Genomic DNA, 27,810 nt, shown 5'->3' with positions numbered 1-27,810 from the left:
ACTCCTATAAGATCAATTGATTTGATGTTATGAGAAATCACCTCTTGAAACAACCACTTCAGGAGTTGACATTCTTCTACCTTCATTCCATTCAGCTAAAGATCTTGCCCATGAAGAAGAAGTTACTCTTCCTTTTGGTTTTTGGTCAGATATTTTTGCTTTATAAACTGATCTTATAGCTTTTGCTGCTGGTGATTCAGATTGTGATTGCGATGTTATACTTTGAGAATCCGTTGATGTTGTTTGAGGAATTGTACTTGTCGTTATTGGTGTGGGTGGTGTTGACGGTATAATTTGTTCATCACCGCTATTTATAGGACTACTATTTTCACCATCTAAACTCGTGATTAATGAAGTAGGTAATAATAGTGGGAACAAACTTTTGAATCTTTCATCGTGTGATGCACCTTCAACTAAAGGTTGAATCATCTGTTTAACATTTTCTTGATCAGAAGCCTCTTTCTCTTCAGGTGGTGCAGTTAAAACGTCTAATCTTCTTTGCCAGACATCTCTGTTATCTGCGCATGAGTCAGCATAGACCTGAAGTTCAGGTAAAGCCTCAGATACAGCTTCAAATAATGGTAAGGTGAATAAATCAATAAAACCAATTTGTCCTTTAGCTTGTAATGCTGCATCAGCAGATGCTACTACAGACACAGGTAATTCTAAATCAGATTCTAAAGATGCTTGTTTGGCCCATTCTTCTAATAGTACGGATGACCAATGTTGAGAAACGTCGATAGGTCGTGTCTATTCGACGCCAGTCAGCAGGTTATCCACAAGCGAAAATGAGACAGACCATATATACTCACAGGGTTACTAATATCTGCGCATTTGATCAAAGCTTGACAAATCATGACTCGATCATATTCATCTTCACCAACTTCACCTTCTCTTAAACCTTCATCGAAATCTTTCAATCTTTGAATCCAAGCGAAATGTAAACTCATATCGGTTGCTAGTACGGTTGAATATAAAACCCTTCTAAAAGATTTCTGATCGAGTGTCTGTGTTGAGGGTAACGCTGAACCTTCAATGAGGAAACCGAAACCATGTTTACGAAGTAATTGAACGATAAGCATGCAGTGCATGTTCTCGAGTACTGATTTATCTTCGTAAACTTGTGAAAGTGGTACTTTGGCGTTTTTCTACATCACGTCGTTATTAGCATTGTGTTGTTACAACGTCTAAGGTACGCAGACTTACCATGAAAGCATTACTTAAACCGGGATGACCGACATCATGACCCATAGCAGCGACTAGTACACCTAAGACATCCTGAGGCCTCATAACCTCTCTAGCTCTTCTAGTACCTACACTTATTTCCCTATCTGATTCGTCCAAACGCTGCCATGCTGGTTTTTCAGGTGTCCAATCTCGCATGTAAGAGAAAGGAGGGGCAACACCAATCTGAGTGAGGAACATGTATGTGGCTTGAAGAACGTCTATAGCGTGTACATAGTTGTGGTATGGATTGGGGGCATGATAGATGGCTCGGATGGCGAATAATAGCCGGTTGATTTGATCTACCAGAATATCATGATTAGCAAGGTCGATCTATCTATAGAAAAGAGGAAGAGCTCACCTCGCTCAATGTTCATTTCCTTTAATCCTTCTGAGCTGAATATACTTTCAAACATCAAACAAGCGACCCGATACAAATCTCCTTCAGGTAAATTATGAGGCTTGAAATTCCAAGTTTCCAAATCATGTACCAATCTTTCTCTGTGTTCTTGAGTCAAGGGAGCAGATAGCCTATTAAACGAACATAAACGTTGATACTGACTAATTTTTGTAAAAAATTAAACTTACGCTTCATAATCACTCATTTGAACCTCTATGGTAGTCATAGAATGACAAAACATTGCACTCAGTAATTCAGCCAATTCCGTTTCTTCACCTTCACTTTCAGCGACTGGTTGAGCAGAAGTTTTAGTTATATCTTTACTGGATGTTGTCCTTTTTGTTGGTGTGATAGGGGTAGGTGGGAATGAATAACCTTCTTTAATTTGAGCAAGCGTTGTACCTATAGGTTTAGTTGAATTTTCTTCAAATGATAATGACGCTCTCTTCAGAGCTAATGATAAACCACCGATATCTACACTCCTTCTTCTTGGATTACACTGTGAAGCGTAAGAAGCGAAATGATATGGTTGAGGTAATGAGAAATCTGTAGGTACAGGTGAAAAAGATGTTTTACTAGCTGAGAAAGGTGTTTCAGGTGACGTACCCAATCCACCATTAGATCCTGATACAGAAGATTTCCTAATCGATCCAGAAATGGAAGCTCGTTTGGCAGAATCAACATGCCAACTTCCACTTGATGATTTTCTATGTCCATTTACGCCAGAGACAGCTGCACCTAAAACTCTTTCACCTTCATGTTCAGCTCCCATATCAAGTGCTGTAGGAGGTAGTACCACTGTTGTTTCTTCGTTGAGAGGTGTTCCGAGTGGTGATCGAGATTGCGAGAATGGAGATGGAGTTCTACCGATCGAAGGGGAGGACGCTGTTGATATGGTTGTTCCGTTTCGATAAGCATCAACGATACGCATGACAAGGTCAGCGGTATCTAGCTCATATGGTGGTTTGATTACGCCCGCAGCACCGGCATTGATACAAGCGTTGATTGCAGTTTGAGTAAGCGCAGGATTGGCAGAATAAGCGATGATAACTGTTTGAACATGAGGTGAAGCGAGAGTTGTACTACTTGAATTAGCTGATTCTGGTCCTTGATGCAGCTTCTCTCGCATATTGCTGATAGATCGAATTTGCTCCAATGCTCCTGGAAGCCATTCGTCCTCTGATCGTTTGGCTCGATCCAGTAAATCTTGCTGGAAACAGACGGCAGTAGGTGTGGTACCTTGCTGTAAGAGGAGAGATAGTGAAGGAAAAGCTGGAGAATCACTAAGGGGTACGAGGACAACTTGAGTGAGGGGATCACTAGGATCGTTTGATCTGACTATAGGTGGAGCTTGGAAAGAAGAATGTGATGAAGGATCAAGGACAGCTGGAAGGTGAGAGGTGTGTCGAATGACGGTGACTATAAGATCAAGGTGTCAGCTGGAGGCTTCCCCCAAAAAAATGAGATACGGTAGATGTGTTCAACGACAATAACACAAATGTTGAAAGTGAAGGCAGGAAGCAAGGAAATGATGGTTAAAGAACAGAGAATACACTCGATCAAAGGAAGCGAAGATCGCCCGGGAAACATGGATCATGGTTGATCAACAATGCTTGAGCTTTGTGTCCGCTCGGAGGCGTTAAGACCGGGTGTGTCACAAAAGATGAAGGAACAAGTGGTATTGACAACAATGATGGGTGAACCTTGAAAGTGTGATTGACGATGAAAAAGCAAAGAAAGGGAGTGATAAAGGCGGTTAACCGAATGTAAAGGATGCTCCTCAACGATCAATTACGAAAACAAAGAATGATAAAATTCTTGGCAGCGTGTCCAGAAAGCTTTGAGCGCTTACCCTAAACATTACAAATAACAGAAAAATAGCACCACAAAATTGAGAGGAAAGATTTTCGAGAAAGAAGGGAACAATCAATATCGTACACCCAACACCCAACGCCCAGGAACCATCAACCATCAACCATCACCGGTACATGATCTGTGTGTATCGCACAGACCATAAATGAGTGATGATACAGGTACATATCAATGCACTGATCTTCTTTTCCCTATGAGTCATACTACTCATGAGTGCCTGATTCCCATCACCCCTTGCTTTTTTTTAAAGTTTCACAGACAATCAATCATAACCCCTAAAACACGCAGTTTCAAACAATTTCAAATCAAAGAGAAGCAGGAAAGAATGTAATGCAATTTAAACGAAAAAAGATTGATGTTATAGACACTATACAACTCACCTTCCATTCCGCTTCCTCGCAATGTACCAATGACCTCATCAGCTTCCCAACCTGGTCTTGTTCTATTTGAATGTGAGACACCTCCTAAACCAGGTGGAACAGCTAAACTTGCTCTGCCACCTGGGATACCCATCAAAGCAGGTGATATACTACTTGCTATACCTGTACCTTGACTTGCTGTTACAGGTCTTCGTCTTGACAATCTTGATGAACCTGTACCCGTTGACCGTCTAGCTCCGAAAGCAGGTACCATAGGAGGTACAGGTGAGGTTTGTGTGGATGATGCAGCTGATTGTGATGGAGAGGTTGATTTTGTACCAAAAGGAAGTGGAGCAGAATTTCTAGATTCATTAGATGTTGTAGGTACCATAGGCGATGATGAAGAAGCAGGAGTAGAAGTAGGTGAAAGGGCATCAAAATCTAAAGGGGACAAAGACGTTGGACCTGAACCTGCACCTGCACCTAAACCTGGTGCTAAACTTAGTCTTCTACCAGAAATTACTGTGTTGCTTATACTTTCATCTACAGTTTTAAGATTACTTTGAGATATCGATGATTTCGATGTTGTTGATGTTAAAGGAGATGTTATTGTTTCACCCGATCTAATACTCTGTAGTGATGGTACAGTTGAGCCTGATTTTCTAGTGAATAATGAAGGTGGTCTTGTAGGAGGTGAAGGTAATTGATGTAAATGCGCAGCTGTAGGTAATAGAACCAATAAATTCAAGGATGGACAGGGATTATGATTTATTTGGGAGTTTGAATTCATGTTGGGCAGAAACGTTGTAACGAATCTCCGTAGATCCGCTGCACTTCTCTTTCTTCTTGGTTTAGGTGAGGTAGGTGAAGTTGGAGACGTAGATCCCTTTTCAGTCCTATTAGGAGGGAACAAATGTGTTAGGATAGGCATCTTTGCTCAAATCTTTCTTGTCTTCTATTTTCGATGAGATGAAAAGTATTTTTCCTTTGTGAATGATTCTGAATATAGGAGATATGACAGATGATGATATAGATAACACAATAGGTTATAATATGATGTGGTAGATAGAGGTCAAAAAGAGAATAGAGAAAATGATGTTTTGCAGCAGTGATCAAGTAATATTGAGCGATGAAGGAAGTAGAAAGAAACTATCGAGAAGAAGAAAGGCTTGAAATAGAATGTAGTATGATCAAGAAATGGGTTCAAAAAAGCATAAAGCTTTACGGAAAGGATTTGATTTTAAAAGGAGTTAGAAAGATCGACAAGGATATACCATTAAGGGATATAACTAAAGAGCCCTTTGACCTGCACTTACAGTCTTTTATCCTTCTCGATTTGCAAAATACAAGGCTAATCGATATGCCAGGCCTGACTAACACTATACTTTTAATGGCTTCGGCAATTCAAGGTGTGGTGGTGAAGGAAGTAAAAAAAAATAGTTAATCCATCTAACAAAATAATGAACACAGATTATCCACGAAGAAATAACTGTTTAAGGGTTATGCTATTATTGCCTACAGCGCTACTCGAGTATGTTGGTCGATCCTTTTCCTATTATGTCGTTATTGTTTTTGATGATGTCTAAGGTATAAAATAAGAGAAAACTGATCGAGGAAAATATAGAAAGAATAGAATGTCAGATGGGGTGATGGAATATGTGTGTACGACTTCAAAAGTGTAGTAATACAAGGTAAAATAGCGATGGAAGTATTGTAAAATTGGAATGATATCAAGTTAAGGAGAACTACGCACTAACCCAAGACATACAGTAAAGAAATGTCAAGTTGAAATCCCTTAAAAAATGAGTTAGACGCTTAACTATTTTTACTTGTATCGGTATTTCCACTCCGGTAATTTTCCTTTGCTTTTAAAATTTATGTGTCCGATATTTATGGAATGCGATTAGTAAGGTTAAAGTACAGATAGAGACGAGATGAAGAGACAAGATGATTCTTTTTTCGGAGAGGCGGAAAAAAATCTTCCTTTGACACAAAATTGGGTCCGTATGGTGAGATGTACACCCCAGATAAAGATGTACTTTGTATGTATTTTTTATGAGCTCAGAATGATATAATGACGATCTCAAGACAGGGTGTGGAGTCATTATGTTTCTTGATGTTTCTGCATGCCGCCGTCGCTATATTACTGTAGGTACTTCAGGGCATCAATGACAGAGAGAGAGAGAGGAAGAATAGGATTTCGTACCTGAACAAGTCATCTTCCTTTTTAAGCAAGTTTCAAGTTTAGACCTCAGGGTTAAGCCAGAAGAACAGGGAGAGGGAAAAAGTCAAAAGTTCGAGAAACGTGATCTGCAAGTCGTCTGCATCAGAGAGGCCTTACCAAACATCCCATATTACTGAAGAATTTACTGAAATGGCATTTGATGACCAATTTATGTACAGCAGCTGAGTTAATCCGATCTTACCGATCTTTTCGGTATTCCTAGATTGTCCTCTTGACGAGTTATTTGTTAACATTCCTTGAATTATTGATTAATTACTCGCGCGTTGCTTCGTCGCAAGAGCAAAGATCCTGCACCTATTTCTTTTATAGCATTAGGCTCAGCGCAATAGAAATGCGATGTTCCTCGTCTTTCAGATCAGGTTGATGGACGAATGAGGGAAAAAATTGTACGACTAAAGAAGAGTTACCACGATCCCGATCATCGGATCATCAAGTCGGGCAAGTAGTAGTAGCAGAATATGTCGTTAATTGTTATGTCAACATTATGTTTGGCTTTACTAAAAGTCAATCACGTTCAAAGGAATTCATCGTAAACCTTGCCCTGTACGTTTTATAGGTGTCTATAGAGATTGGAAACCCGAATTTGGTGAAATATCGTATTATCATGAAGCATTCACACATATTACTATAGTTAGTTGGTAGCCAAGATGACCATAGAGGAGGATCATACCCTCAGCGTGATTTCTCAGAAAACCTGATAACGTTAATTATAACAAAATAATCTGCCATCATAATAACTTTTTGTCGATCATCAGGAAGGCTTGCTATAGAAGAAGAAAATGTATGATCTGCAGAACTTTTAAACTTGAACTTTGATAAACATCGGGACAGGGATAAATGGCTTGAAAGTCGTGAAATATTGCTTAACTCCGCTACATCCGTACGGATTGTCCTGGTTAAACGCGTGCACATTGTCTTGTCTTCCAATGACATGGTGCGGTATGCTACAGGATGAATTTGTTCATAGTTTAGCGACATGTAAGAGAACCTCAATGGTTACAGCTATAGCAACGACAATGAAACATAAAATACACACTGTATACTCGAGAAGAGCACAGTAGAGTACTTGTAAGTAGAAATCTCACAACCGGAAAAAGGAATCTATCTGAAACAGCCGGTGATTCAAGATAACCAACATACTTTTAACGGTATATTTATGCAATTAAGCAACTTGATTCCTGCAATTAAAGTGCTAAGCCTCAAATTGTGATCGGATTACTTTAATTATATTCCAATAAAATTCAGGTGCGACTACCTGTACATACATACTCGTACAGCACTCGTACAGTTATGTTGCATATCCCTATCTGAACAGCGTATACTCTATAAGAGCCAAGCACAACCCGAGGCATATCAACGCGAAATTTCGTTAAGCAAAGGTCGCGGTGGTGGTGGCTTGAATATATTATGTACTGACCTTAACGATATTCAGCTTAATTAAACAAATGAGGAGAAACATGTCAAAGGGGCTCCTAATTTGTAGAAACGATATATAGAAAATGTATCGCAGGTAACGGACAAATATGTCTGCTGACTGCTGCATGGCTATCTTTAAACATTATCTGACAAGTCTGCCTCACCGGTGAATGATTTTGAATCATGCCGAACGACAGTGACAAGAGAAATAAAGCAAGTCCTCAAGTGGATGCATGTTGTAAGGTATGGTAGGTGGATCCTCTTGATTGTCATTGCTGTACTAGTACGATATCTATCTGTGAATAACATGTGCAACATCGAAATTATCGAGTGTAACATTCATCTCGCATGATAAAACGGTCATTACTGGTCCATGTCCACTTTTCACCTGTATGTATGAGCATGACCACATTGTCGAATGCACCGTGTACTTCTTTCAGTTTCATTCATTTCCACTTTTATGTTGTTTCGCAATTTTCTTATTGTTCTTGTGTTTGGCGGTACAAGAAAAATTCCGACTAAAATTGAGGGTACTAGGCTTAAACCACCACTAAAAAATGGGAAGTATTCTCTAGCTGTCAATCATAGTGTCGAAGATGACAAATCATCAAATATAGCATTATTGGAAAGGTACTATCTAGCTAGCGCGAAATATGCATACTGTAGATTGATTGAGTAGATATCATGCAATTTTGTCGAACTTATTACTTTATCTTCCATTAAAGTTGATTGAATCTCATTGATGATACCATCAAACAGGAAAATAGATTTGTAATTCAGCGGAGATGGCTTCTCAAGAAGGTCGAATCATAAATTACGGTGTCAATGCTCAGGTGAGAAAAATTGATGAATGAACTTAGCATGATAGGTGATTGATGTGTTTTACACTACATCTACAGGGGAACAGCTACGAAGCCTGGGTTGATCCTGATGGAAGTAAGGGATATCACTATTCCAAGTAGGTTTATGTGATCCAAATCCGAGCATCAATTCTGAATCTTTCTAACTTTACATAGCAAAAATGGCTCATAATACTACTCCAATACAGATGGATCAAATTACTATAATAATGGTGAGCTTGTAATATCCTTAACAATCCGGACGAGAAACACCATACTGAGAACGTCAATTTTTAGGTGATGGGTTCTCACGACACACCTCTGTCTTGGGCGATACGACATATTCTCACTCAGACAACAAACCAGATGAGAGAATAATATAATATAGAAAGGTATCATCTACAGTATGTAAGCCGATGAGTATGGAGAAGCGAATGCACTTGTATATACAGGGAAGAAGCTCTTTAACATCACTTCACTCTTACTGTAAAAGTGAATGTAAAGGGACAGGGGAGTCACTACCGTTCATCGACAATCAATCTTGCAACGACTACATCGTGATTATATCGATACTTTTATCGTTTGTTTCAGTATTGAGATTACCGCTTGTTTGTTACCAACCGGCATTCCTTGTCGTTGTGGACGCTAAAACATATTTCTCCGACTAATTTTGGGGGTCTGTACTAGATTAGGGATCTGGCTCCACTTGTAACTGACAAAGATGACGAATCGTTCGACATATGGTTGAGCAGGTAATCATAAATTTATATAACAGCGCGAAGCATGCATATATAAGGTAGAAGTCATTATGCAATAGCTACTGAGCTTATCCTTCTTTATCTTCCTCGTTGTTTACAACAATTTTTACAAGAAAATTGAACTTTATTCTACGACTATAAAAGATATTGGAAATGCCTTCTCAAGATCAAATCACAGGTTACGGTACCAACGATCAAGTGAGTGGTATCACTTTGTTCATATTCCTGATGTATATGCGGCCATCATTCCAGTACTAATGAGGAATTCAAATATTTAGGGTAATAATTACGATACTAGAGCTGATTCTAGTGGTAACACTGGCTATCACTATTCCAAGTATGTGGATTTCGAACATGCTGTCTTCTAGCAAAGTCATATTGAAACCGATTATGTGCTAATATTCGCTTCGTATAGTAACGATGGTTCATACTACTATTCGAACACAAATGGATCATCTTATTATAACAACGGTAAGTGTAAGGTGTTCCGACCATTTTCAACATATTTGAGCGTAGTAGCAATACTGACGTCAATTGGTTATTTGCAGGTGATGGATTCTCTCAATACACCTCATCTTCAGGCGATAAATCAAATTCTTATTCTGAAAGCAAATAAGCAGATAACGCTCATTTAGGTGTAACCGCGGACCACGCAAGTTGCAAAAAGCGGATAAATCAGTTGTACGAGTAATATAAGAAATGAAATAATGATCAATAAGCATAGGGTGCAAAGAAGCATTCATTCACCCTGCATTAACTTGCTTACTTTGCTTCGAAGAACAGTAGTCATTGACGAGGTGGTGAAAGCATTCAATTGATTACATCATCGTGTAAAAGTTACCGCAAAATGCACGATAACGGGAAGGTGGAAAATCACCAGAACAGGTAATTTCGCGAACTAGATAGCATGGTTTTGACAGCGATCAAACACGCTTTCTTCGCTTTTTTCAATTCTTCAGTCAACAACCATCATTCTTGGTATCATCGCCCCGTCAAGTAGTAGCACTAAACTTGGATCAAACAAGTTATTTAGTAAGTAAAACGCTTGATTAGGTATGTTTTGAGATGTCGAATGGAAGGTGAAGTACTGTAGCACAACAAAACTCGGCGTACTCAGTATTTGACACACAGTTTAGGGTAAGGTAATCAGACAGGTTGCAGATCATGAATGACCCGAAAAATCAAAGTTTCCTTTGGCTGATCAATTCTATCCATGCTCACAATGACAAAGGTGTTCTGGTAATGTCAACAATCCTCGATTATGAAATAAATAAAGCAAGTGTAATTCATCCTTCGCTCAAAACCATGAGGATAGAATATCAAACACATCAACTACTGATCATATTAAAAAGTAACAAAAATTCCGATCAAATTAGCTTTCAAACAGTATTCAAAAGCATTGTTTCCGTATTCGAAACAACAAGAGATGAACATGACAACTTGATACACACATACACACACATATAACACACACATCAAGAAAGGTACCCTATAAACAATAAAATACTGTAAAGTCATACTAAAGATCTGCAACTATTAGGGAGATGATCCGAATGCGGCTCCCAGTATCGGTTTCATACAATGATCAAATAAACATTAAAGTTGGATGATGGTTCTACATATTAAATAATACTCTTTATATATATGCACAAAGGACCTTTAACACTTCACCAACTCGTCAATGAAATATTCAAAATCAACATCGACTATTTTACCTTTTCCAATGAGCTTTGACTTTTACTTACTACCTTCTATTGATTAGATGGTGAAGTGATTTCTAAACTACAAGATATATATATAACATGCATAACTAACATTGACATGAAATTCCATCCGATGATACATATACTTTTTCTACTCACTTTACTAACCAAGATAACTTGAATCAAATATCACTACGAAGAAGCATTCAAGCAATACTTACAGTACTCGTATTACATACCCATCAATCACAACAAGTAGAAGTTGATTCAACGTAAGTCCTCTCACGTTTCCTACAGATCACATATGATTTCTTGCCACTATTGGCATATATCACTTTTTTCCTTTCCACTATCTCATATTTGTCTGTACAACCTACTGATACGACATGCTTTGTGTAGAGATAGGTACAACTTGACGAGATTCACCTCAGATATAAAAATGACAACTTATCTTTCACCTCATCAACAACAGTATCATCATCATCAATTACGTTCATTCTCAAATAAAGAAAATACACCTTCCGTTTCTGGATCAACATCACCTTCACCTTGTCCATCAGTATTCGAATTAACTGATATCGATGCTATTTCAACATCTTTACGTACATCTTTATCGGGGGTCACTGGATCTTCGAATAAGAACAAGAAACCTAATTTAGGTGGATTAGGTTTAGGTAGAGCACCGAAATTTACATATACCAGAAAACATTCTTCTTCCTCAAATAAACCTTATACAAGAGAAAGAATTTCATCAATACAAAGAGCTAAAAAAAATGCTAATCGATTACCTGTAACTTCTTCATCTAAACCATTAACAAGAAGTAAAAAAAGTGGATTAAAAGTTAAACCTACACCATTAAAATTGAAACAACCTCAAAAGGGTAATCAGCAAGAAGAAACAAAAAAATTAGGTGTAATGGATAGAGTTAGATTAGATAGATGGAGAAAATCAATTTATAGACCTGCAACAAACGATATTCAAGGTCATCAAGTTAGAGTTCCTTTAATGTTACCTTATCCTAAATTTCCTCCTATATCCCCAATAAACCCGGATGAATTAAGAGACATAGTAAGTCATCATACCTCTCGAACTGTATACTATCGATCTGGAAATTGATTTATTACCTGTGTCGATCATAGCCAAATCAATATATACTTGATCGACTTACACCTGCTCTCCCTTCAATTTCAACCATAACATTAGCTTATCGACCATATTCGACTATACCTCATCCTGATTCATTAGTCCAGCCAGGCTCAACATTACCACTAGCTATACCTGAGGTTTTGGATGGAAGTAAAGCACAGTGGGCTGACAAAGCAAGAGGTAGAGAACCAGATATGGTTTTAGGTATAATGAAAAAAGGTTCAGAAAGTGAAAAAGGTAAAATGATTGTACCTGTCATGTAAGTGTACCGTTCTCATATCGTGCACCAAAAATAAAAAGGGTTTTGGTATTGACGAATTGACTTTCAGGTCACTGGTCTTTGCCACTCAGTGTGCTTATTGGCCAAAACTCACTACACCTCCACCGTCTTCATTTTCTTCATTATCATCGTCGACACCTTCCTCCTCTTCAGCCTCAGGATCTACACCTAGACAACGCACAGTTTCTGAAAGAGCTGTCTCAACATCTTTACCAGCTATAATCGAATCTTCTGAAGATGGCAATACAGATGATGAATCCGAAGAAGAAGAAGAAGAAGAAAAATCTGATCAATCTTGGACATCTGAATCAAATTTATCATCCTCTTCTTCCAATGATGATGATGATGATGAAGGATATAACAATTTACGAAAAGCTCAAATACCTTTACCCATCAAAGATGATAAAGGTTTTTTACATTTACCTATAATTCCATTACCTTTACCTTCACCTGAAACATTTGGAATAATACATAGACATTTACATCATCCAATTCGACCTTTTTTACCTGATTTATTATCTTTACCTATAGAAAAATGCTTTAATCGAGATATGATAATTGAAGAATTAAGTGAAATGTCAGTTCAACAATTAATGAATAAATTAGAAATTTTACAAGGTGTTTGGCAAAATTTATGTTGTTTAGGTATAGGTAAATTATCTACTTGGAGACAATTAGGTGAAGCATGGGCTTGTATCGTTGGTATTATTGCTGGAAATGGTATTTTATTAAGAAATACCCCGGAGCCACAATCACAGAATGAAACTCAATACCAACAACAACAACAACAGCAAGAACAACCGAAGATCAGAACCGCAGCTGAAGAAATTGCTTGGAATTGGGTTAAGAAGGAAAGAGCTAAAATCCAAGCTCAGAATATAATCATATAGATCAGGTTAGAAGGTTTATACAAAAGAGAGTCATAAGATCATGATTAGCTGATAGATAGAATCAAGTTGTACCTCTAGAAGAATAGATTATGTGACATATTTTGTAGTATAACCACGATATAATGCAACAAGTACAAGTAATCTTACCATATATCCCAACTTGCTTGCAACGTGCCACTACTGTACGATTGCATGATGGGTACAGTATTCAGGGTGCTCGCTGTTTCGACTGGTGGAGGATGTCCGTGTTAGCGTAATGATCATGATGAGATTTCAAGTTACCTGGTTCTGTCGTCAACAAGAAGGATCAAAGATCAAAGCGTGTTTCAAATGTTAGATTGATACACAAGAAAGGAGGGCTATGTAAGTAGGAGATATACTGCGACGGTCACTCGGTAGTGATCATCGCCTTCCAGGATTGATCTTGGTCAATGCAGAACAAGTAGTCAACGGGCATTTCTCGATATATTCACGATGATAAACTAACATATTCTCAATGACGATCACCGCGGCCAAGTATAGTATTTGCTACTTGTATGACTTGATCTTTATCTGAACAGATTTTACTGTAAATCCAAAATGGACAATTGGAAACATGGTGTATCAGTCGAATCAATCTTACTCACCAAACAGACAGTCAATGTATACCTCGTTACCACCTCACCAAGGTCCTTTACCGCCTAATCGACCATATTCAGCATACAATCCCACTTCAAATGATTCCACTCAACCTCCTCCTCCACCCAGACCATCATCAGCTTATGTAGCACCTTTTCCAGGTCAATCTCAATCCTATAACGAATCACCTGAACCAACATATAACCCTCCATACCCTTTACAACCACCAAATCAAACCTTACCTCAACGATATTCTTCTTTAACATCTACAACCGCACCCACACCTGGATTATATCAACCCCAACCTGTATCTGTTATATCACCTCAAGAGATCTTCCCGCAAAGAAACACTTCCTTAAGACAAATCGAACAAACTGGAAATGACAACAATGAAGGGGATTATCATGATAATAACGTGAGTACAATTATTTCTGATGTCTCACATTTGAATTGATTTTCGCGTGGTTCGATACACCTGTATTCAGCCTCCCAACATGGATACTCCAGATCCTGATGTATATGTCTTGAAGATAATCAGACACTAATATGTTGATCAACATCACTTAGGCGGGTTTCGACAATTATCATCACAACAACCGCCAAAGCTCTCTTCCTGCTCCGTCCGAAAACGCTTACCAGAACTTATACCCTTTAGAACATTCAAACGAAAGTGTTGGAATAACATTCGAGCCAGGTGCTCAAACATTCCAACCACAACTTCTTGATCATACCCCATCAATCACATCAGGTTTCTCAAGTTTATCATTTGATAATTCAAGTTCGAATACGACGATATCTGAAATGCAGCATCAAATATTTCCCTCATCATCTTCATCATCTATATCATCATCTTCTACAGCTACTGAACCTCCTAGGGTAATATCTTTTCCTACTATAGAAAGTCTACAACAAAGAGCGTTAGATCTAGATAAAGCAGAAGATATAGAGCAAATTTTATGGGCACAAGATGTATTACGTTTAGTTGAAAAGCAATTAGCTTTATTAAGTGGTAATAGTGGAGCTATTGGAGGGGGAGGAGGAGAATCACCAATAGATTTTACACATCCTGATTTAAATACAGATATTTTACCTAATATAATTTCGAAATTACCTTTAGAATTAAAAGATTTATTAGAAAATTCAGCTTTACCTATAATTATAGTTTTATCTGAATCAAACGTAACAAATCAAAATCAAAATAATAAAAAAGCTTTTTCATTAGCATTATATTTAAAAGCAAAATTATTATCAACTGGAATATGTTCGAATATATTACCCAAAAATCAAAGACAAGCATTTAAAGATTTTGAATCTTCAGCTAGAAATGGTGAAATTAGAGGTTGGTTTAAATTAGGTAGAGATTATGAAGGTGTAAATGATTTTCAAAGAGCAAAAGATTGTTATGAAAGAGGTTTAAAAAGAAATGATTGTGAATGTACTTATGTGAGTAATGGAACTGAACTGAAATTTAATTTTCCAAAATTGGCTAAATATCTGATAATTGTATATATATTATATAGCGAATGGGTATGGCACATTTATTAGGTCAATTAAATTTACAACCTAATCCAACTATAGCATTATCATTATTAAAACAAGCATCAGAATTATCTACAATAGATTTTCCACAACCATCATATGTTTATGGAATGTTATTAGCTGGTGAATTATCTGTACCTACACCTATTCCATCAAATTTAGTTATTATACCTTCTTCATCTTCTAATAATGGAAGTATACAAAATGAAGGATTATATAATCAATGGAATATAGCTAAAGAATCTATAGAAAAATCAGCATATTTAGGATGTTCGAGTGCACAATATAAATTAGGTTTTTTATTTGAACATGCAAATTTAAATTGTCAATATGATCCTTTATTAAGTGTAAATTGGTATACTTTTGCAAGTAAAAATGGTGAAAAAGAAGCTGATATGGCTTTATCAAAATGGTTTTTATGTGGTGCAGAAGGTAATTTCCCAAAAAATGAACATTTAGCAAAAACTTTTGCAGAAAAAGCTGCAAGAAAAAATCATCCAAATGGTTGTTTTGCTTTAGGTTATTATTATGAGTGAGTAAAAATCATTTCCTCCCAAAAATAATAATAAATTGAAATGTTATTTGGATTAAAATCAAGCGTAAATTATCTTGTAGTTTTGTAGTTGAGCTTATTCATATTCTTTTCTAATTTGATAGAATCGGTGTAGGTGGAAGAAAAGATTTAGATCAAGCTAGGAAATGGTATCAAAAGGTGTGTTTATCATGTATCTTTGTTTGAGAGTTTTTCCAATAAAATACCATGATCTGATATCCGGTCTAATCTCTATCCTCACAGGCAGCAAATCTAGGAAACACCGACGCACCACTTCGACTTTCAGCATTATCTTCACCTGTACCAACATCAATATCAATGGCAGAACATGAATCGCGTTTGAATGATACTTTGGTTAGACGTAGAACACAAGCTAAAATTAGATCTGATAGACAATCAATATCTAGACCTACACGTAGACAACAACAAGTTCAACAACAGCAACACGATGGTAACCAGCCGATCATACAAATGCCACAAGCACAAGTTCAAGCATTTACTTCACCCCGACCAAATTCTACACAAGATTGGGATCAAAGACAACAACAACAACCACCTATGAGAATGCCTATACCTAATCATACGGCATCACCTTCACCTATGTCACCTTCAATCAAAGTTGGGGAAATCATGTCACCGAATCCTAATTATAATTATGGTAATAATGGTAATATCGGTATCTACAATCAAAATAGATTTTCAACTTCAAATTCTTTCCCTTCTAGACCACCTATACCACATCAATCTTTTAATCAAAATCAAATTTCTTCTCAACCTTATGAAAATTCAACTTATCCTGGTAATAGCAACAATAATATCAATAACAATAGAAGACAACAACAAGAAGGATATGCTTATAATAACAATAATGAAAATTTCAACGGTGGCAGAAGACCTTCAGGAATATCAACTTCAACTTCTTTATCTGATTTACCATTACCTGTTGAAGATAATAGTAAGAAACCAAAGAAAGAAGCTCAAACTTTTGCTGAAATGGGTTTTGTTAGTAAACCGGTAGAAGAAGATGGTTGTTTGATCATGTAGCTATATCGTATCTCATAACGGAAGAAAAGGAGGAAAAAGCTACTAGTTTCAAGGTAGATACGACATTCGATCATAACGAGTTCTCGGACAGTTTGTAGAAAATGCATTTGATATGCTTATCGTCATTTGCCTGATAAGCTTGACGGCCTCTCGGATATGCCTCGTACATAAATAGGGTATAACATGACATCTCCTTTCATCATACTTTCAGGATATCATTCCTTGAACGGAATGAGAAGCTCAAGCTTGCTTCAAGGTCGTCACATCGAGAAGGTTGGAAGTCATCCTTTCATATCAAATGACGTTGTAAGTTTGCTAGATTGTTATCAATCAGCCTTAAATATCGCCGTTACTCCATGACTATTGCGTAACTTGGCAGTGTAATAAAAAAACAATGATATTTCAGCCAAGTAAACTCAATTCTGCGCCTACACCACACGGATCTTGAGCATACGGTTCATCTTACATTGTACCAAACCTTGAACCAGCACGACCTACAATAGAATGTCAGACTATCGAACATCCAATCAAAATTCCATAACAGCCAGATCTTTTGCCAATACAAGTTCTGATTCACATATCTGCTTTCCTCCTGTATGGTCCCTTTCTTCATCTTGGACAGGTGACCAAATCATTCGGCCTGATCCTGCTAATAATTCGGAATTAACTGTTGAGTACACCCCAAACGGGATTCTAGTAAATAATACCTATAATGGCATTTATGTTGGATTCAATACAGATCAAGAGTAAGTTAATTTGCTAATCACGCATATTTGTCATTGTCGTTGTTAATCGATGCGAGACTGTTTACCGATTGAAAAGTGTACTAACATTTCTCATAGTATTGTATTGAAAAAGCCAAAATAGTAATGTCCATAAGTGTGATACCAAGGGGTTTGTCCTATTATAATTTGGGTAGTCGGAACGATGAGAGCACTGCAGATATTTCAGCAACATTGTTGCGTGACTTGTCTATGCATCTTGACCTGTCCACATTCAGATATAAATGCTGTTACATATTATACATTCGATTATATTTTGTATGGAAATTAGTCGATTATCTAAGGAGGGGTATAAGTAATGCTCGATATATGTGTCTGTCATTTTGACTTTCTTTCCATTCCACCGTTTCATTATCATTTGAAGGCGTTAATCTACTTTAATGATCCGCTTTTCCGATTGATAAAGGGGTTGTCGGACGACCTTTAATCCATACTTTCATCTTTTTCATCATCTACACCACCTTCAGCATCTCTACCACCATTTTCAAAGATATATTCTTGTTCATCTATTCCCATAGCATTCATTTCCATTTCATCTTGATTAATATAACCATGTTCATATCCTTGTTCTCCTCCTTCTTGATATTCTCCTTCATGATCATAACCGTTACCATACCCTGTCCATTGTGATAACTCAGGTAATGGTTCAGTTGATAATGTAGATTGAATTTGATTAGCTATTTCTTCTAATTTTATAGATGCATCTGGATGAAATCTTGTATCTGGTTCTTCTATTATCTGTTGCATTGTATATAAACAGAGTAAAATCAGTTTTTGAGAAGAGAAAAAAAGTACGTTATTTATGTTGTCCAAAGAAGCATTTCACTTACAGCATATAATTCAACGACTTCAGTAGGTGCTAGATTGGTTATTTGTAATACTTCAGCTTTAGTCAATTCATGATCTTGTAATTGATCTGCTAATCTTGCTACTCCATCTGCTGTTTGTCTTGATGTCGCATTATAAGGTGAACACAAGTATTTGATTACCTACAATCCGTTGAAAAACATTGGTCAGTTAAACCACTTACAATCCATATTATTGCAGTCTGATCTATGTATATTCTCTTCTTACCCAACTTCCTCTTGGTATACTCACCTCGTTCTGTATCCAGACCAATTCATCACTCAATCCTCTTCTTTCAGCTATATTCAACTGTTTTTCATCTGCTTCATTTAAAGGTTCTAACAAAGTTGGATCATCATGATCATCCGGATTATCTCTTTCCAAAGGATATTTCTTTTTCGCATATGCTTTATCTCTTGCTTTCTTTAAATTTATACTTTCAGTCAATTCATCATTATCTTCTTTCAAATTCAAGAAATGCGTTAATACTTCTTGATTAGATAGATGCAATGGTGCTGTATTTGATATCTAGAGAGACAGGATCAGGTAAATCGATAAGCTCATTTCATATTCTTCACACCAGTGATATGTCAGCTTACCTTCATGTTGTATGCTATATGTTACTCATACTGCTTTTTTGATTGTTATCGTTTGTTATCGTTCAACATTGAGCATTCATCATCTTTGAACATTTCCAAGTGAACACGAATAAATTGAACATCCTCCACTTTATTTTGATTGATTTTAAGGGATATATACTTATATACACTCTACGCATAGATCGCCACACGGGATCAAATGACGGAAATAGTATAATATATCCGCGTATGTAATATTAATGTTGCCTTTTTTTAAACCCCCTCCACCGCGCGCTCTACCCTCTTTCGTACGCTGCTGCTGCTCACTTGCCTCGCGACGCATTTTACCTTTTTCTCTATACGCGAATATAATGTTAAAATATCAAAAGATATTACTACTACTCTTGTGATCTTACCAACACAATAACAATATTATACAGCTCTTGAACATTCAACAAAGCATATCATTACATTCACATCGACTTCCCCCTCACGGTATCGACAAACGAATACTCAAATTACATCAAGCTAGTGCCAAGAGACAGAAAGCCAGATTCGTTCCCCTTAATCCCGATCTCCGTCTTCAACTTTGTCTCGACCGTTAAAATGGGCAAGAAGGCTGCTGTAGTAGCGCCTGGAGGTGACAATGGACCAAATACTATATTCAAGGTGAGTGTGATTCCAGCTTATCAATAGAAGTAAATGGAATAACTGCTCATCTAACATTTTTCATTGTCCGCGCAGGCCACTTACAGGTATGTGATTTCCGCTTAATGATTGAGGCGTGTCAAATCAACGGGCATATTACTAACATGACCTCGTTCACATCCGTTGCTTACAGTGGAGTGTGAGTAATGTCTACATATCTCTATCTCAGTGTTACCCATTCTAATGTTGTCTTCTGCCTCATGTAGACCCGTTTATGAAATGCTATGTCGAGAAGTTGCGGTTATGAGAAGACGATCCGACGCGTACTTGAACGCGACTCAAATCCTTAAAGTGGCAGGTTTCGACAAACCTCAGCGTACAAGAGTATTGGAAAGAGAAGTACAGAAAGGTGAACATGAGAAAGTGCAGGGAGGTTATGGGAAATATCAAGGTAAGCTGCCTATTCAGTCCAGCAAATGTGCGGATTTGAATGCTCATGCGATGACTGGCGTTTTGACAGGCACTTGGATCCCGATTGAGAGGGGTTTAGCTTTAGCCAAACAATATGGCGTCGAAGATTTACTGCGTCCAATCATCGATTATGTTCCTACTTCCGTTTCACCTCCTCCAGCTCCTAAACATAGTGTAGCACCACCAACGAAATCAAGGAAAGAGAAAGAGCGAAAAGCAAACAAAGAACAAGGTACACCTTCAAAAACTGGTCCAACGTCAGCAGCAGCTCTACAAGCTCAAGCTCAACTTGCTGCTTCACGAAATACAAACACAACTCGAATGCCAGAATCGACGCCTGATGTAGATACATCGATGAAATCTGGAGAGGTAGAAGAATCACCTCCAATCACACCTGAAGAAGAAGATTCATCAAGTCAAACACCAAGTCCTGTGGTATCTGAAGCTGAATTACAGGGAAGTAGCCTGCTTAACCACCAGCATCACCCATCGATGGATGTAGATGGGATAAACGTCGGTATACCAATGGGTGTACAGATGGGTTTACTACCGCAAATGGAAACTTTAGATTCGATATCGCGAAAAAGAAACGCTGCTATGATGATGGACGAAGACCAGGATCAGTATTCACAGCTGCGTCGAATACGAGGCAATTCAGCTGTACATACTCCACAAGGTAGTCCAAGACAGCTAGCAATGGGTTTATTACCTGCTTCCAGTTCCGGATCAGGCGGTCATGGTAATGTCAACATCTCATCACATCAACCTCAGCATCAGGAAGAGCCTCCGATAGGACCTGAAGGTTATACCGATATGATCTTGAACTATTTCGTTTCTGATTCAACTCAGATACCACAGATATTGGTCTCACCGCCTCATGACTATGACCCCAATTCGCGAATTGACGATGATGGTCATACAGCTTTACACTGGGCATGTGCAATGGGTCGAGTCAGAGTAGTCAAATTACTTTTAACAGCTGGAGCATCGATATTCGCTGGTAACAATGCTGAACAAACACCTTTAATGAGAAGTGTGATGTTTTCAAATAATTACGATATGAGGAAATTTCCGGAATTATATGAACTATTACATCGTTCGACTTTAAATATAGATAAACAGAATCGAACAGTATTTCACCATATAGCAAATTTGGCTTTGGCAAAAGGTAAAACACACGCAGCAAAATATTACATGGAAACTATTTTATCTAGATTAGCAGATTATCCACAAGAATTGGCTGATGTGATAAACTTTCAAGATGAAGAAGCGGAAACTGCTTTAACCATTGCAGCTAGAGCGAGAAGTAGGAGATTGGTGAAAGCTTTATTAGATCATGGTGCAGATCCAAAGATAAAAAACAGAGATTTCAAATCTGCTGAAGATTATATTCTGGAAGATGAAAGGTTCCGATCTTCACCTGTACAACCTAATGGTAACAGTAATAACAATAATGGAGGTGGACCAAGTTCTTCAGCTGCCGGTGGCGGACGACAAACATCTGGCGGTGGTGGTAGTGGAGAACAAAAACCTAATACTACAGCGAATAATAATGAAAAAATATCGTTCGCACCACAATTATATTCGAGTGAAGCAGCCAGATTAACTGGAGGAACAGCATTACAAGATATAACGAGTAACATTCAAAGTTTAGCAAAATCTTTTGACAATGAATTACAAGGTAAAGAAAGAGATATTTTACAGGCTAAAGCAATGTTAACTTCCATACATACTGAAGTCACGGAAGCAAATAAACTTATATCAAAGTTAAATGAAAAGACTTCAAGTTTGGAAGAAAAGAAACTAGAGTTAAATAATCTGCAATCCAATCTAAAGACCAAAATAAAAGAAAATCTGAAAAAGGGATATGAATTATGGTTAAAAGATGAATTGAAAAGAGATAATCAATTTCAATCTTTATCAGATGAACAAAAAGAAAATCAAATTGGAGAATATAAAGATATAAAGGAATTAATTGATTTACCTATAGGTGGACAAGAAGTAGTTCAAGCTGAAGAAGAAAGATTAAGATGGGAAATTGAGGAAAAGCGTAAAAGAAGATCCGAATTGGTTGATAAATTTGTTAAAGTACAGACCGAGGTTAGTCTAAGTACTCTCTCATTACATGTATATCAAAAGCTAACTCACATGTTTGATATGTTGAATAGGCCGGAACGAGCGAACAGATAGCTAAATATAGACGATTGATAGCTGCTGGGTGCGGCGGTTCGAAAGTAGAGGACGTTGATGAAGTGATGTCACAATTGCTACAGGTAAGCTGAGAGATTAATGAATTCAATTCATGAAGTGTAAGTTTAGCTGACGACATCAATCTCAACAGACACTGGAAGGTGAAACAGAACAGAATGTATATCCGACGCAGAACCTGACGGACGCTTCGTGGATGACATAGTATCAATGGAAGATCTCACAAGGAGCAGTGAAGACTGAGTGCAATATATAATACCAAATAAATTGTGGATTTTGAGGTGTAAAAGAGAAGAAAGTTTGAGGCAGATCTTATATTTTTGGGTTGAATGATTTTGTTATTAGCTAGTTCATACGGTCACTCTTGTACTACTTATCGTTAATATGTCTTTTCTGCATAATCCTGGTGATTCAGTGAAATGTTTTGAATCAGATACGGAAAGCGAAGTTCAGATGTCAAAAATACATGCTAAGTTGTCACAACATATATGGCTACAGCTGTCCGTCATGAATATACGATTTGCACTGCTATTTCTACTATCTAAATCATCTAAACAGCGATTAGAGAATCAAACAATTCTATACCTCTATCTCTATGTTCATAACCAGTTGCACCTTCTGATTCATCTTGATCATATTTGACTGTCCAAGACCATTTCCCACCTCTACCTTTCCAACCATTTGGTTTAAATTTACCTTTATCTTTTTCTTTTTGCTTCATTATTAATTGTTCTTGTTGTTGTAATGAATTTGATATTATACCATTTTGATATAAACCAGATTTATCAAAAGATAAAGTAAATAATCTTTTTTCAGTTACACCGAAAATTTTACCATTATCAGATTTAATTTTATATACTGGAGAATTTTTACCACCAGGTGAAAAAACTGACCAACCATCATTTATTAAACAATTTGAATTTGAATTTGATTTTGAATTTGATTTTGATTTCCTAATATCAAAAAAGGATAAAGTACCATGTTTTGAACCTCCACCAACTAAATTATATTCACCTATAAATCCACATGAATAAAATGCTGATCCATCTGCCCATGCATATGAATCAGAAAATTCCATTACAGGTAAATTACTAGATGATCTTAAATCATGTATACGTAAATATGAATCATACCATCCACTTAATAATAAATTTGGATTATGTGATGTTGTATCAGGACAAGGTAATTGTATGTCATAAGGTGAAGATAATAAAGGTTCTTCAGGACCTATCAATCTTCTTCTTTTTGCATTCGAATTCATGTCTGCGCTACTTGAGATTGATGATAAAGGATAAATCTCAATTCCACCTTGAATACCTAATAAAGCAGAATGACCAATAGTCGTACTGTTTGAATTAGTCAATAAAGATGACCATGCTCTGGCTGCTTTTAATTGGAAATTCATAGAATCTAACCAAGGTGAATGAGTTTGATATATTGATACTTTACCAGATACTGAAGTTGTCATAAATTGTTTACCATCATTAGTACCAATTAATGTGTTTATTGATTCCTTAGGGATCTGATTATTGTATGAAGGATTGTATTTCGCTTTGATTTTAGGTATTGTAGGTGCATTATTATTAACTGACCGTTCCTCCATCTCATACTGATCTGAAGACTTTGGTATATTGATCTTCTGTATCGTACCATCGAATTGAGCAACTATGAAATCATTATATAGACCTTCAATAGGTACTATACCAATGATGTCTGATTTACCACCTTGATTATGCTTTTTCTGCTGCTGATTGTTACCATTACCATTGTGATTTTCTTGTATGAAATTTAAATCGTACTCTTTCGCTTTATCTATAACCTTTCCGCCATATTCTTCTTTGCAATCGTTTTCATCATGTATAATATTGCTATCATTGTCTAACAAAGGATGTATCAATATTCTATTACCACAACCCACAACCAATTGATCTTTGGTTAATTCCAAAGTTGGTATAACGGACTTTGACCATGTTGAACCAATTTGTAAAGCATGAAAACGATGTTGTGCTAAAGATTGATTTATATAATGATTATACTTGACTAAATGTAGTGGATCCCATTGTTTCAGTGAAGGCGATATAGTTAGATTTGATTGTTTATGATCAGAAAGATATAATGGTATCCCATAGGAATTTACCTGTCGGTCAAAGAAGAACCTTCGATCACTTAGTATGCGAAAGAATCCAATATCTCCAGGACAATGTTGTGTAATATCTCAATGACTCACCCTTTCAGATATACCTCTTCCAACCTGTTTTAATCCTACTAATTCGTTCAATTCCAATTGTCTGAATATTATACCTAATACATCATCCGGTAAATTATCTAAATTTGCTTTATGAGTTACAGTCATCCCTTGTTTCCTATATACACCGATACTGATTTCTATGTCTGTTACCTATGTGACAGTTGGACATATACAGTGAGACTAGTTGTTGTTTTTGCTATTGTTTTGACAATCTTATGGATGTAAGGAGGAAGACCGATTAAAAAGCCTTGATAAGATAAAGGGGTTACAAATGAAGTTGATGTTGAAATGACGTTATGAGATTCGAAATTTGGGTGGCAAAAATCAAAAATCATTCGAACGATAACGACTTCAAGCGCGGTGGCAAATTCACTATTCTCATCTCGCTCAGTGTATCTGTAAAGATTCAGAACACCAAAAACCATTCATGAGAAGAACATGGAAATCCTTTAATTAATATATCGAAAATAAGCCAGCTAGTCGCTGCTCATTTAATATATGAGACTACTAGGACCACTGTTCGAGATGAGATAATGCCCTTGTCTCTTTGGCAGTCAAGTGGGGAAGCTAACGGACATTGATTGAAATGAGCTAACTTTCCTTTACATTTATTGTTCACCAAACCACTTGAGTTGGCGATATTTTTGAGGCTTCTTCTCAGATCCACATCTTTTCGCTGTGCGGACTGATCACATAAATTACCGATGAAAGGTAAAACACAAAGCGGCTGTTATTTCCTAGCTTACCGCTCACGAATTTCAAGTTTTAATTCTGCACTTCTCAGCGGACTTCGTTTCTCGACTCGAAATTTCACAGACCATCCTTTGCATCAAAAGCTGGACTTGAAGCTGGGAATTATTCGCCTTGGTGTCACCGTAGCAACGTTTTCCTCATGTTTCGAGGCAACGGGTGTGAGTAGCAATTGGAACTTGATCAATGTATAAATAGGTTGTCGATTTCAACAATCGAACGATATTTCCGACGATCCACTTCCTTCACTTCACACTATTTATTGCTCACTCTTGCAGTTATAAAAAGGCTCAATAATTATACTTACAATGTCATCTCAACAATCAAGCTCACCTGGATCATATATGATTCTCCACGGTAATCGAAAAACTATTGACTCCATCTGCCCCGAAACTACAACTTACGGTAGATCCAGAATATTCTCTTCATCTGATGATGGTCGAATCGTTCCATCAAAATGGTACCCCGTTTTTGGTGGTAGTGTAAATCGATTATATACAAGAAATTTGCCATCTTTCAAAGACATCACAGGCGCTTCTCAAGCTTTAAAAGTTGCTCCTGATTTTGCTGCAGGTGAATTCCCTATTTGCACTTCAAGTACAGAGGACCATGGCAATGTCTGGGTTGACGGTTGTGGTTTCACAACCAAGGGCTCTAGCAAAGAGTAAGTCAAGTGCTCTTTCTTGATCGTATTGCTGGAATGATAGCTGCGATATCTAAAAATACAGCTGATTGTCCATTCATCATGCTTTGACTTTCAGCTCCGACAGTAAATGTATCTACTGGCCAGATCTTGATATGACTCTTGAAGTTGAAAGCGGCTTTGACATGAATTTAATAGCCAACCAAAAGGAAGGAGCATCTTCACGAGGAGCTATTGCAAGACAAACCGTCCAAGCAGTCAATGAGTAGATTTTTACGGTAAATACTTGCTTTGAGTTATCTCCGATTTATCTAAGGATCTAATTATGCATGATGAATATCTCATTTACCTTGAGAATGGGCTATATGGAGTCAGGATTGACCTACTTAAGCAATGCTGCCAGCCTTTTGTGTACATCAGAGTCACCAGATGCGGTAAGGTATGAGTAGACACTGAGTGCCACTCTCTGTACAATGAATAAATTGACTAGCCAAGCCTGCATTAGCTGAAACCGAATATATAACTTGGAGGGCAGACCATGCATATAATCACCTCCGCTAAGAATGTTTGATATATGTATTATTGCTGTTTTTCGATACATTTATCTGCTCCTCGACGGAGATATGGCTTGTGAAAACAACCCATCCTACTCACTCGCCGTCTTATTCAGAGGCTCATCAGTTATACTCGTCGTATCTCTCGTCCCCTCACATCATGCGACGGTTACCTAATCTCTCAGGATCAAATCCAACAGGATGTTTTCCACTATACGCATAATCATCCTTTCCAGTACCTATTCTGGTGAAAGTGCCACCTTTGCTCCTGTTCTCATCAGTCACCGTATCAAACAGCATGTGCCTTATATGCCTTGAAGGCTTTTCACTACCTTGAACACCTGTAAGAGACATATGATCGCCCTCCTTCGTCATCTTGTAAGTACGGTCTTTTTCTATATCTTTCAGCGTAAAACAAATTGAACTACCATTTTCTGTAGCGGTAAATGAATATTGTGGTCGAACTTTTGGGAGCTTCTTTCTGAGCGACCAACAGGTATCGGAAGCATCTTCATTGATCCCGCAGCTACTGATCGCCCAAACGAAGTTAGCATTAAATCTCCGCACCTTTCATTATTGACAGACTTTGAGTGGCGAAGTAAGATACCAGGTGAATCCCGTGTAGGATTATGATTAGTTCAAACAGGTAGAAATACTTACGATCCAAGGATTGACTTGACCATAGTTTTAATATCAGACATTCTTATTCAAAAACAAATACAGTATCAGGGGAAAGCCTACTAAGATGGATTCCTACAGGCGATGTCAGCAGTCATATATGTTGAAATGTTAAACAAAAAAGCACCCCTTTATATACGTTGGAAGTTGAGAAACCTTCCTAACGCACTTTGCGATGTACATACTCGAATGTAATTCGCTTAGCAGAATCTCGAGGAAATCTTTCTTCCTATGACTTCATGATTATCAAAGGTTTGATATTCTGTTGTCCGTTCACGTCGGCTTACTTTGTTTCTCGTAAGTAGAAGGAACAAAGGGAGAGGGTAGTAGAGCTCGCAGTTTCGCGCTTATTGTATTTATGAGATTGTATTTTCCTTTCCGTAGTTATTGGAAATCTCATGGTAATAAAGGTTCTATGTTGATACTTAGCTCACAGAAATATAGATAGCTGATGTCAATGAAACAAGGTCAAACTTGTTCGAGCTCTAGGGATCCAAAAAGGGGAACTCTTGGCAAA

General features: G+C 37.3%; 8 protein-coding genes across 8 annotated transcripts; 5 read left to right on the top strand and 3 right to left on the bottom strand.

Annotated features, from left to right (window-relative positions):
• Positions 1-27: 27 nt before the first annotated feature.
• On the bottom strand, positions 28-4,786 carry L201_000123 (uncharacterized protein; the record flags this gene model as incomplete). The annotated part of the gene is made up of 6 exons (XM_066215927.1): positions 28-750; positions 813-1,148; positions 1,207-1,526; positions 1,586-1,755; positions 1,813-3,043; positions 3,877-4,786. 6 exons carry the CDS (start codon positions 4,784-4,786, stop codon positions 28-30), a joined length of 3,690 nt encoding a protein of 1,229 aa, XP_066072024.1.
• Positions 4,787-9,266: 4,480 nt separating this feature from the next.
• On the top strand, positions 9,267-9,729 carry L201_000122 (uncharacterized protein; the record flags this gene model as incomplete). The annotated part of the gene is made up of 4 exons (XM_066215926.1): positions 9,267-9,311; positions 9,392-9,450; positions 9,529-9,584; positions 9,662-9,729. The coding sequence occupies 4 exons, from the start codon at positions 9,267-9,269 to the stop codon at positions 9,727-9,729; spliced, it is 228 nt and encodes a 75-aa protein (XP_066072023.1).
• Positions 9,730-11,255: 1,526 nt separating this feature from the next.
• L201_000121 (uncharacterized protein) lies at positions 11,256-13,133 on the top strand (the record flags this gene model as incomplete). The annotated part of the gene is made up of 3 exons (XM_066215925.1): positions 11,256-11,885; positions 11,957-12,222; positions 12,293-13,133. 3 exons carry the CDS (start codon positions 11,256-11,258, stop codon positions 13,131-13,133), a joined length of 1,737 nt encoding a protein of 578 aa, XP_066072022.1.
• Positions 13,134-13,773: 640 nt separating this feature from the next.
• L201_000120 (uncharacterized protein) lies at positions 13,774-16,887 on the top strand (the record flags this gene model as incomplete). Its single annotated transcript, XM_066215924.1, has 5 exons — positions 13,774-14,166; positions 14,319-15,194; positions 15,272-15,822; positions 15,948-16,002; positions 16,087-16,887. The coding sequence occupies 5 exons, from the start codon at positions 13,774-13,776 to the stop codon at positions 16,885-16,887; spliced, it is 2,676 nt and encodes an 891-aa protein (XP_066072021.1).
• Positions 16,888-18,092: 1,205 nt separating this feature from the next.
• L201_000119 (uncharacterized protein) lies at positions 18,093-19,120 on the bottom strand (the record flags this gene model as incomplete). Its single annotated transcript, XM_066215923.1, has 4 exons — positions 18,093-18,407; positions 18,500-18,658; positions 18,768-19,043; positions 19,115-19,120. The coding sequence occupies 4 exons, from the start codon at positions 19,118-19,120 to the stop codon at positions 18,093-18,095; spliced, it is 756 nt and encodes a 251-aa protein (XP_066072020.1).
• Positions 19,121-19,699: 579 nt separating this feature from the next.
• L201_000118 (uncharacterized protein) lies at positions 19,700-22,625 on the top strand (the record flags this gene model as incomplete). Its single annotated transcript, XM_066215922.1, has 7 exons — positions 19,700-19,762; positions 19,838-19,848; positions 19,935-19,940; positions 20,008-20,192; positions 20,262-22,312; positions 22,381-22,485; positions 22,554-22,625. The coding sequence occupies 7 exons, from the start codon at positions 19,700-19,702 to the stop codon at positions 22,623-22,625; spliced, it is 2,493 nt and encodes an 830-aa protein (XP_066072019.1).
• Positions 22,626-22,970: 345 nt separating this feature from the next.
• Positions 22,971-24,773, bottom strand: L201_000117 (uncharacterized protein; the record flags this gene model as incomplete). The annotated part of the gene is made up of 2 exons (XM_066215921.1): positions 22,971-24,557; positions 24,648-24,773. The coding sequence occupies 2 exons, from the start codon at positions 24,771-24,773 to the stop codon at positions 22,971-22,973; spliced, it is 1,713 nt and encodes a 570-aa protein (XP_066072018.1).
• Positions 24,774-25,726: 953 nt separating this feature from the next.
• On the top strand, positions 25,727-26,330 carry L201_000116 (uncharacterized protein; the record flags this gene model as incomplete). The annotated part of the gene is made up of 2 exons (XM_066215920.1): positions 25,727-26,082; positions 26,180-26,330. 2 exons carry the CDS (start codon positions 25,727-25,729, stop codon positions 26,328-26,330), a joined length of 507 nt encoding a protein of 168 aa, XP_066072017.1.
• Between the last annotated feature and the right edge of the window lie 1,480 nt (positions 26,331-27,810).

Source organism: Kwoniella dendrophila, chromosome 1 (genome assembly GCF_036810415.1).
Source record: "Kwoniella dendrophila CBS 6074 chromosome 1, complete sequence".
NCBI classification, from domain to species: Eukaryota; Fungi; Basidiomycota; class Tremellomycetes; order Tremellales; family Cryptococcaceae; genus Kwoniella; species Kwoniella dendrophila.
Note: the sequence above shows the minus strand (reverse complement) of the source record. Positions and strands in the feature narration are given on the sequence as shown.